This window comes from Canis lupus, chromosome 6 (assembly GCF_003254725.2).
Source record: "Canis lupus dingo isolate Sandy chromosome 6, ASM325472v2, whole genome shotgun sequence".
In the NCBI taxonomy this organism is placed as follows: domain Eukaryota; kingdom Metazoa; phylum Chordata; class Mammalia; order Carnivora; family Canidae; genus Canis; species Canis lupus.
The window spans coordinates 7,423,645-7,434,120 of record NC_064248.1 but is presented as its reverse complement, the minus strand read 5'-3'; the positions used below and the strand labels follow the sequence as shown (position 1 = coordinate 7,434,120).

General features: G+C 57.8%; 1 protein-coding gene across 1 annotated transcript; it reads right to left on the bottom strand.

Moving 5' to 3' along the window:
• Positions 1 to 2,602: 2,602 nt before the first annotated feature.
• Positions 2,603 to 6,312, bottom strand: LOC112646181 (uroplakin-3b-like protein 1). Its single transcript, XM_025425886.3, has 6 exons — positions 6,102 to 6,312; positions 4,952 to 5,104; positions 4,540 to 4,759; positions 3,958 to 4,034; positions 3,585 to 3,705; positions 2,603 to 2,892 (listed from the first exon to the last, which is right to left on the bottom strand). Exons 1-6 carry the CDS (start codon positions 6,181 to 6,183, stop codon positions 2,784 to 2,786), a joined length of 762 nt encoding a protein of 253 aa, XP_025281671.1. The 5' UTR covers positions 6,184 to 6,312; the 3' UTR covers positions 2,603 to 2,783.
• Positions 6,313 to 10,476: the final 4,164 nt, after the last annotated feature.

The following is a 10,476-nucleotide window of genomic DNA, read 5'->3' as shown; positions in this document are numbered from 1 at the left end:
GGAAGGCAGGCACTAAACCGCTGAGCCATCCAGGGATTCCCCCCCCCCCTTTTTTTTACAGTGAGAGTGTGAGGGTGAGGAGAGGGGCAGAGGGAGAGAGAGAAGCTCAAGCAGGTTCCACGCCCAGCGCAGAGCCTGTCACGGGGCTTGATCCGACGACCCTGAGATTATGACCCGAGTTGGATGCCCAACCGACTGAGCCACCCAGGTGCCCTGAACATCTTTTGTTTTGTAACAAGCTCCCTTGGACCACACCTGAGTCCCAGCTAATGAGGCGATCCTTGGTGGGGCCTCGGGTGGCTTCAGGAAGCAGGCTGGCCTCCAGAGGAACCAGCCAGGTGCTTAGGAGGTTGGAACTTCCAGCCCCATCCCCACCCCCAATGGCTTCTGGGAGGGCAGAGAGGCTGGGCGTTGAGTTCCATCACCAACAGACGATGATTTCATCAATCATGCCTACGTGAGGGAATGTTCACAAAGACTCTGGACGCTGGGGTTCAGAGAGCTTCTGGGCTGGTGAGTGCACTGGGAGAGTGGTGCACCCGGAGGGGGCATGCCAGTTGTACACCCCTTCCCCCTACCTCTCCCTACGCACCTCTTCTAGGCTGCTGCTCTTGATTTATAGCGTTTATAATACTCTAGTAATAGTAAGTAAGCTGTTACCCTGAGTTCTGCGATCTGTCCCAGCAAATCATCCAATCTGAGGATGGGGTCATGGGGATTGCTGAGTAACAGCCGAGGTTGGACAGAAGTGTGGGTATCCCGGGCACCCAGTACTTGTTAGTGTGTCTGAAGTGGGGAGCAGTCTTAGGGGGCCGAGCCCTTACCTGTGGGGTCTGTCCTAACTCCAGGTAGCTAGCATCAGAATTGAATTAAATCCCAGCATACCCAGTTGGTGTCCGGAGAGCTGGGAGTAAAACAGATCACAGTAATCCTGAGTCCATTCCTGGCCCTTCTCTGTGCTGCTCTGGTCCCAGGAGGCTGGCACCCAGACCATGTCCCCCCAGAGCCCCCTGCCCCCTTGCTTCTGGTAAGATGCGGTCTGCTGGAGACACCGGTGTGAATGCAGAAATCAGGAGAAAGGCAGGGGTATTTATTTCCCCAACTCCCTCTAGGGGTTTTGTCCTTCTATCCATAGCCTCCCCGCCGGCGCCCCCCACTTCTGCTGTGCCGACCCTTACCCACGGCTCCTGCTCCCTGGCTCTGGAAACACCACCCCCTCTTGCCAGCCCTGCAGAGATAGGAGGGCTTATGGCCATCAGTGCCCTGGGTCAGGGCCCCCTCCTGTTGGCCCCCTTAGCACGCTGACCACACCTTTGTAAACGTTCTCAATTGCCCCGCCAGACAGCGTGCCATCTGTTTCCTGCCAGGCCCGACCCTATAGGGCGTCGGTTTGTGCCCAGTTCAATCCTCACTTTTTACATAAAGGGAGAGTGAGGACCAGAGAGGGTAAGTGATGTGTCCAGAGTCACCCAGCCCCAGGGTTGGGGCTCATGGCTGCTCCAAAAAGGCTATGGAGAGGCCAAGGCTGATGTAGGCAGAGGGTAGAGGCCTGTTTGCCCCCCGCCCCTCCCTGCCCCTCCGTGCCCCTCCCAGCCTGGCTCCCCCATGGTCTCCGAGGATTTCCTCCAGAGCAGGAGCCGGATGCTCTGCGTGGGCTCATAAACCAATTAGGGCCATTTGCACCTCCCAGAGAGAGGCACCTGGGAACCCAGCCAGCACCCTCCTTCCCCACCCCCTGCCCCAGGGGCACGTGGCACAGGCTGCCTCTCCCTTAGGCAGGGATGCCTCCCTGCCATCCCTTACCCTATCCTCTCACCACCCCAAACCTGCCCATCCACCAGCCCCTGGTGGCTCCTAGGCCTTTGCGTATGCTATTCCCCCCAACCTGTGCACCTTTCCTGTGTCACCTGGCACAATGCTGCTCCTTCTCCAAGGCTGCATCTGCCCATAAAGCCTCTTCTGAAGCCTCCTCTGGATCTCTGGCACCTGCATTCCCTCTATTCCCTGAGTGCTGGTGTCCCTCTCTTCCCCCACAGCACTGGGTGGCTTGAGGGCAGGATCCCGCATGGGTCATCTCTCGCCCCGCAGAGCCTGGCCCAGAGTGGGGCTGATGATAACAAATGCCAGATGCCTTGGACTAGGTTTGGGGCTAGAGTCAGCTCTGGGCTGAGCCCAGGCTTCTTTAGGAGCCATAGCATCACATGCACGTCCATCCCCCAACACCCAGAGCCAGCTTAGAGCTGGGTGTGAAGCTCAGAGGCTCTAAGCCCTCCAGCCAGAGGGGGGCTACAGAGTGGGCCACCTGGGGAGGGGACCACAGGGAGGATGCTGTGGGGATGGAGTAGCCAGGACAGGATGAACACATTTGCCTCACTGGTTTAGCGGAAACTTGGCCCAGTGAGGCCAGTGTAATCATCCCCATCTTCTAGAGAGTGACACTGAGGCCAGATGAGAGGCTTACCTGGATGCAGATGGCTCAGCCAGCCTGGGACCCTGGGCTCACATCCTCCTGAGTACCTGCCTCCTTCCCCCTGCAGGGAAGCTGTGGACAGGGGTTCAGAAAGACTGACTGCTCAGGAGTACAACACAGATGTGCAGCGGGTGGTGGTGCTGGGGACATTTATTTCTGACAAGGACAGGCCCAGTTTTGAGCTAAGGTACCCTCTCCCTACCCTCACTTGGAAACACTCTCTTCTCAGGGCTCCAGCAGCTGCAGGGCATGCCCCCAGTCCAGGATTTGTAGCCTGGACCAGGGACGAGGCTGAGGGGTAGGTGAGGACCCCTCAGGAGCCCCCCACGGCTGGAGGGCTGATCATGTGGTGGGTGTCATATCTTCTCACGCACACTGACTGCTCGGGGCCCGAAATGGGAGTGCTCCCGCGGATGTCATAGCTGCAGGGGAAGAGAGAGAAGAGGAACTTAGGGCCTGATCTAAGCCCCACAGTTACTGCCCACAGCTTGGAGCTCTAGGCATAGGAGCATTGGGGAAACTGAGGCTCAACTGGCCAGGCCGGCTTAGCCAAAGAGATCCAGGCTCTTCCTCTAAACTTCACAGATCCAGGGGCACCTGGGTGGCTCAGCAGTTAAGCGTCTGCCTTCAGCTCAGGGCATGATCCTGGAGTCCTGGGATCGAGTCCCATGTCAGGCTCCCTGCATGGAGCCTGTTCTCCCTCTGCCTGCGTCTCTGCCTTTCTCTGTGTGTCTCTCATGAATAAATGAATAAAATCTTTAAAAAACATAAACTTCACAGATCCAGCAGTGCAGCACCCCCACTCTCCTCTATCCCTGCTCAGCTGATCCCCCTGTCTTTTGCATCTGGGTGTGCCCCACCGGGAGTATCTGGGGCCAGGCCCCACTCGCAAGTCCCGCGGTTGCCGCCAGGGGTCACATGGGGCCCGCTCCGAGAGCGCAGACTCGCCCTGCCCCCAACAGCTCCTGCCAGCAATTGGCAGGCCCAGAGGGATAGCGGAGGAGGGTTTCCTGTGCACACACACTCGCACGACCTGCTGTCTTCTGGGGGCATAAGAGGTGGTCCCGGTCAGAGACCCCACCCCTCCCAGGGGGCCCAGACCCTGTCCACTTACCAGGTGTAGATAAGCAGAGCAAGGAGGGCAGTGAGGAGGACAGCCAGCAGGACCGACAAAATGGCAATGATGACCACGGTGCCCGTGCTTTGGGGGCCTGGAGCAGCCTGCAGCCTCTCAGCTGAGGGGCATGAGGGGGTTTCCCCAGGCAGGCAGAGCAGTGGAAGGAGGAGAGATCCGACCTGAGAAGAGGGACCTGGGACGGCCTCCAGACTGACCATCCCTCTCCCCAGCTCGGGGAGGGGCACCGGCAGGCAGTGGGGTGGTAATGGTGCCTGTGATGGGGGGCTGGCTCCATCTCCCCAGCCCAGCCCATCCTCAGGAGCCCCCGGGCCCCAGACCCCCCCACCCCAGTGTTTTACCAGCCCCTTACCTCGCTGTAGGTGGGTCTCGTTGGACCACTCTGTCTCAGCTACAGGTCCCTTGTCACTCATCACCAGGAACTTCACTCTGAGAAGAAGACCCAGGATAGGGAGTGAGGCCTCTGGCCCTGACTTTCAGGGCCTGGGAGATCGAGGGGTGGGGGACAGAAGTGCAGACTGGCCTAAAAGCCAGCCTTAGAACCCACCAGAAGGGGCCTCAATTCCAGCTGTGACATTTCCCAGCTGTGTTGCCTTGGGTGCATCCCTCACCATCACTGGTCCTTAATGTCCTCATTTAGGAAATGTGTGTGGAATGGTCTAGATTCCCAGCACCCAATATCAGTGAATCAAGACCCAAGTAAGGGGAGATGGGCTGGGGCACATCCTGCCTAGATGGGGAAACCTCCTGTGGGGTCCAGATGGCCCATGGGGGCAGAGGTGCAGGTGGTGGACCCTCTGCTCAAGAAAGAAGGGAGAAGTCACCGAGACCTCCCCAGCCCTGGCCCCTGCCCCACCCCCTCCCGCCCATAGAAAGCCAGGCATTGAGCAGGGAGCTGCCCCAGGCCGGGGTTTGGGCCCTGGCAGGAGCTCACCGGTAGGGGCCTGGGCCCGGCAGGGGGTGGTTGCAGCCCCTCTTGGTGGGGGAGCAGCTGGTATCATTGCCAACGCGGAGGACCCGGAGCTGGTTGCCTGGCTGGTTGCCCGGGTAGAGCAAGCGGTTGGCCATCAGTGTGAGGTAGTAGCCCCTCCGGGTGAAGTCTTCAGGGACAGGGATGTCCTCCACCCTCTGTGGGGCACTGAAGTTCTGGGTGGCTGAGGGTGACTGCAGGTCAGACGGTGAGGGCTGCAGGGGCGGGGCTCCCCCCCCACCTCCTGCCAGGCCAGACAGCCTTCCTGTCCCCCAGCCCCTCAAAACCTGCCAACCCTCCCCCACGCTTGCTGTTCCTCCCAGGCCTCCTGCCCCGTTCACAGAGGGAAACCGAGGCCCGCCCCCGCAGCACCCACCGTTGCTGTGGGCCACCACCAGCCAGATGGCATCAGAGTCAGAGATGCTGCGGTGACTGAACTGGCCCCTGGGCTGCTCCAGTGTGAAGGTGGACTGGGTGAGTGTCCCTGCCAGGCTGCGGTTTGAGAGCTGGGGCACGTAGCTGATGTGCTCTGGGGCAGATGGGGGGCAGATGGAAGAGGCTCAGCAGGACAGCCAAGCCCCCACAGCCTGGTCTGAGGGAGAAGTCATGGTTCTGGAAGCCCCAGCCTGAGGGGGGAGGCACAGACTTGATTCGGGAGCCCCGATCTGAGGGAGGAGTGGAGGCTTTCTCTAGAAGCTGCGGTGAGGCACAAATCAGGAGGCCTCCTAGCAACTCTGTGCCCGTGGGTCACAGGCGGGGGCCTGAGTCCAGCCCCTGCCCCTTGCCTTGCTAGTCTACTAGCAGGGGTCAAGAGGGAGATCCTGCCCCACCTGAGTCACTAGGGTCTCTGCCCTGCACGGGGCCTGGGGAAGCCATGGAGGCACAGGAGGCCCCTCCCCAGCAGCAGAAAGGGGAGGTGGCTTTCCCCCCCAGTCTCCAGAATCCTTTCCCTCTCTCCGTTGGGTTCAGTATGATTCATTTCCATTTCATTCAGCTCCAAAGGTTCAGGGCTACACCTCTCCTTCCGCAGAGCCCCCACTTCTGTCTCTGAGGCCTGGTGCACACTGCATACAGCAGGTACTTAATGTCCACTTAATGAGGGAGAAGGAGTAGAGTAGCCCAGATGAGAGGGGCTGCACCTCTTAAGTACCTCCAGTTTAAGAGCCCACAGTAACCAATGCCTGCAGCCATGCCTGGAGGGCTTCCAGAGCTTTCTTCATGGAGGGATGGTCCTTGTCAACATCTTTAAACCTCTCCTTCGGGACAGGAAGGAGGGGACAGTGGGGAGGCATTGGTGAGAATAGGATGGGGGCTCAGGACCCATGAGGATGAGGACCCTAAAGAGAGTGAGGAAGCGTTGCTCACTCTCCTGTCTTGGGCTGTGGGGACAGGTGTCTATCTCTTGTGACCTCTTTGGTGGGCCACCTCCCCTGACCCACCCAGACTTGGGGCTTGGGAGGCAGCTGGAAGAGGTAGATCTGTCCTCCTGAAGCTGGAGACAGAGTGCCCTGCTCCCCTTCACTCACCCAGGGCTGTCCCCCGCGGGAGGCAGGTCAGCAGCAGCAACAGTGGCACTGGCAGCCCATACTGACCCCCACTGAGCCCCATGGCCAGGCCGAGGGTCTGTCTGTCTGTCTGTCTGTCTGCAGCGTCCCAGGGGCTCCGCTATCTATCTGGATGGAGGAGGCTGCTTCTGGTACCTCCTGCAGCTCCTCCCAGGTCCCCCCTCTTTGCAAACAACTGGTTGGACAGGTTTGAGGGCAGAATCTGCAGGCCCCATGGATGTGGCATCCCAGGGAGGGGTCTGACGAGAACAATCAGTAGCTGCCCGTCAGGACAAGCCTGGACCCTCCCACCCCTGACTCCAAGAGGGCTTGGCCAGGGAGGGGTGGAGGAAGGAGGCTGGAGCTTGGGGTCCAGGTGGCCCCCGTGGCTCCAGCCAACAGGGCAACCTGGCACCATGGCTCTCCAGCCCCCTGTACTGGAGGAAGTTGCTCTCAAGGGGCTTGTCCAGGATCACTGGCCAGCCAGGGCAGAGCCTGGATGGGACGGTCACAGCCAAAGGCAAGCCTAGGGGTACTCTCTGCAGCCCGGGCTCTGGAAGGGGGGCTCCCCAACATCGCCCTTTCTCCTTTCATTATCCAGGTGAACTGGCCCCTCTTCTCCTTCCAGCTCTGGCCACTGCCAGGACAGGGCAATTCTTCCTCAGCAGAAGGGTCCTAGATGGGGTCTGGGGTAGGGGGTGGGGGTGCCGAGCCTGTACTAACCAACTCTCACCTGGATTGGAGCAACAGTCCCCTGTGGGGCAAGCCCTGCCCCAAGCACAAGCTCCCCTCAGCCCAGCCTCTGCACCTGGGCAGAGCCTCCCTCCTAAAACCCAAATTCTTTTGGGGAGTACTTTATTTTTTTTTTAAGATTTTATTTATTCATGAGAGACACAGAGAGACAGAGACACAGGCAGAGGGAGAAGCAGGCTCTATGCAGGGAGCCCGATGTGGGACTCGATCCTGGGACTCTAGGGTCACGCCCTAGGCTGAAGGGGGTGCTGAGCCGCTGAGCCACCGGGCTGCCTGGGGGAATACTTTAAAAAAACATTTATTTTAATTTTTTGAGGATTTATTTATTCGAGAGTAAGAGAGCATGAGCAGGAAGGGCAGAGGGAGAGAGAACCCCAAGCAGACTCTACCCTGAGCACAGAACCCAATGCTGGGCTCGATCTCATGATCCCAAGATCATGACCTAAGCTGAAACCAAGGGTCAGACACCTAACCGATTATGGCACCCAGGCATCCCTAAAACACATTTTAAAAAAACAATTATGAATATTCTTTAGTTATTATAATGCATTTACATGCTATCTGATTGCCAGCCCACATACACTATTTTTTTTATCCCCAAAAGTACTTATAGTACTTATTTATATTATAGTGAACTTCAAAGGGGCAGATAATCCTATCGACTCTGTAATTAATTGCCTGGTTGATTTTTTTGTGACACTAACTCTACTCAGACATGCTAACAGATAGTTTCAGATTTTTCAGGATTTGAAATCACTGTATTTCCATTGGTGATCAACTCAGCCCCAAGGGAACTTGGGGCCGATACCAGAGTGAAAGCTCAGGGCAGGCTAATGAGGTCAGGGTGAGTGTGGGTATCTGTGTGCAGGGAGGCTCAGCCAAAGGGCCACCAAGAGGGCCTCTTTAACCTGGGACGAGCTATGTACCCAGGGTGTCCATAGCCCATTCGGGGTACCACTGGCTCGGTTTGTCCTGCCAAGCACAGGTATGAGTGCTCCTTCCCAGACTCGCAGGCCTACAGGAGTCCTTCCTAGTCCTGCAGAATTCATCCTGGGGCTGCCGCAGGTGACAGCAAGGGAGCTGGCGGCAGACAAGCACAGGCTCAGCCAGGCCAGGGGATGCTCTTTCTCCCACGTTCCTGGACAGGAGCCTGGGCAGCTGAGGGCCGGCCCTGCTCGGGCACAGCTGGACATCACCAGAGTAAGCAGCTCCCAGCCATGCCACTATGGCAGAATTGGTGACAGCGACAAGAAGGACCAGGGCAGACTCCTGGCCAGACATGCCACCTCCTCCCACAGCCATCTTCCTAGCCTGAGTCCGCACCAGAACTTTGGCCAAACTCAGCAGAGGAGAGAAGCCGTGTGAAGCAACCGATATTGGGCCGACAGCCCGAGAGAATGGACACCAGGAACCAGAGTTGCTGTGATTCAGAAAACAAAGTCTGATGTATCCTACACCTCGGAGTTCACAGACATTCATGCCTGGTCTGCGTGTGCGTGTGCGTGTGTGTGTGTGTTCTAGTCAGCTTCTGGATGTTCTGATTCACTTCTTGGATCAATCTGTCTATTTGGGCATCAGTATCAGGCCATTTCAGACAGTAACTTTATGCTACATTCTCGACCACAGTATAAATGATTTCCCCCAACTATATTAATTGGCCGTATCATTATTTGACGAATACCTCTTTTCTCCATTAACAGGAAAACCCCCACTGCATCCCCAGCGCTGAGCCCAGGGTCTGGCCCAATAATTGTGCTCAGTAACTTTTTAAAAAAATTTTATTTATTCATGAGAGACACACAGAGAGAGGCCAAGACACAGGCAGAGGGAGAAGCAGGCTCCTTGTGGGGAGCCTGATGTGGGACTCGATCCCAGGACCCCAGGATCAGGAGCTAAACCAAAGGCAGACACTCAACCTCTGAGCTGCCCAGGTGCCCCTCAGTAACTATTTTGACTGCTAAGATGAACACCTCTCTGCTCTGTGTATCTGGCCAGGTGGCCCATGGGTACCATCTTGTTTTACATCATTGGGCTGACAACTACCATGTTGTGGCTTCAGGGTAGAGCCCAGCTCTCTTCCCTGGTCCAGATGTCCCCAGCCCAGTGAGTCCCAGTGTGAAAGGAGTGAGCCCAGGATGCCCGGGGGGGGGGGGGGGGGGGGGGGGGCATGCCAAGCCCTAGGGAATAGTCTGTTCCCAAGGACCTACCTTGCCTTGTACCTTTGGGGTGACTCATGGGATGAGGTGGGGCTTCCACCCGCCCCCAAACACAGAACAGCCAGCTAAAGGCTCACCCAGCTCCATGTCACCAAACAAGGCATCAGCTCCATGGCAACCATCACACCCTGTCCCATGGAGGTGCTCAGGATGAAGCTCTGGCACTTCCAGGGGCAGGAAGTCCCTTCCTCACCCTCCCCAGCACAGTGATGCCCCAGATCTGCAGTCTAGATCTGCAGAGGAATGCCTCCTTTGAGTGAAATCTCACAAATTTGGGGCCAAGAGGTAAGTGACCCTGGCTCATCCCTGATTCACCTAAGCCTGGGGCCAAGTCCGTCCTGTTCTGGGCCTACATCTCCCCAGCCAGACACAGAGCAGCTGGAGGTCAGAAGACTGAAGCCATTTTAGTTGCTACGTTCAGTGCAGCTGCCACACTGTTTATTGGGGGACTATTCTGTGCCAGGGCCACTGTGGGCACGGGCCACGGCCGAAGCTCTACATGTGAAGTGGAGGCTGGGTAAAAGGTGGGCATTTTCTCCGCTCATTCCTCCCTCCAATAGGCCATCAGAGAGGCCAGCAGCTCTGCCCACAGAGCACCCCACTCAGAAGAGGCACTCGGAGATGTCTGATGACCTGAGTGCACTCTCTGCCCCCAAGTCCTCCTGCCCATCCCCCCACCTGCACCCCACGGCACCCCCAGCCCCATGAGGTTCAGACAAGGACAGGTTCCAGTCACAGGGATTAGAGGGCAAGGCTGAGCGTGGGGGTTCCATGGAACCCTCAGGGGGAATTTGAGCCACCTGCTCTGGGGAGCAGAGGGAGCGGGGCTGAAGACAAGGAAGGAGAGGCCAGGATGACTAATGAAGCATTCCTCTCTGTCCCTCAGGGAGAGAAGTCAGGGAAAGAATGGTTGTCAAGGGCAACACATTCTTGCCCTTGGGTAACTCTAGCCCGTGTCACCCACAGGGAGTGGGGTTTCGGGGAGGCCAGGACTGGAGAGTCTGAGTCAAGGAGCTTGGAAAGATCTTTGCTCATTTTACAGAGGAGAAACTGAGGCCAGGCCAGGGCTGTCTGGTGGGGCTCACCCGGCAAATAAGGCATAAAGAAGAACCCTGTGTTCCTGTCTCACTCTTGGGCGTCCAGGATCAGGGGCGTCCAGGCTGGAACCAGTGTAGCGGATAGAAGGAGAGGGACAGGACATGGCTATCACGGGGGTGGGGGAGGGCCGCCCCGAAAGCTGGGTCAGGGACAGCGAGCAGGGTGAGGGCCAGGGCTGAGCGCAGGTATAGCCCGGCCTACCCTCAAGTCCATTCTGAAGCCTGCTCGGTGGTCCCCCAGGCCCTGTCCTACCTCCAAGCCTTTGTGCACAAAAGCCGCTGCCCTCAGCT

Bases quoted from the DNA above. Each gene is read 5' to 3' on its own strand.
- LOC112646181 (XM_025425886.3), bottom strand. From the start codon at position 6,183: ATGGGGCTCAGTGGGGGTCAGTATGGGCTGCCAGTGCCACTGTTGCTG. The intron at 5,105-6,101 runs GTGAGTGAAGGG...CATCTGCCCCAG, and splicing joins CCCGCGGGGGACAGCCCTGG to AGCACATCAGCTACGTGCCC. The intron at 2,893-3,584 runs GTAAGTGGACAG...CTTCCCCTGCAG, and splicing joins GCTCTGCTTATCTACACCTG to CTATGACATCCGCGGGAGCA.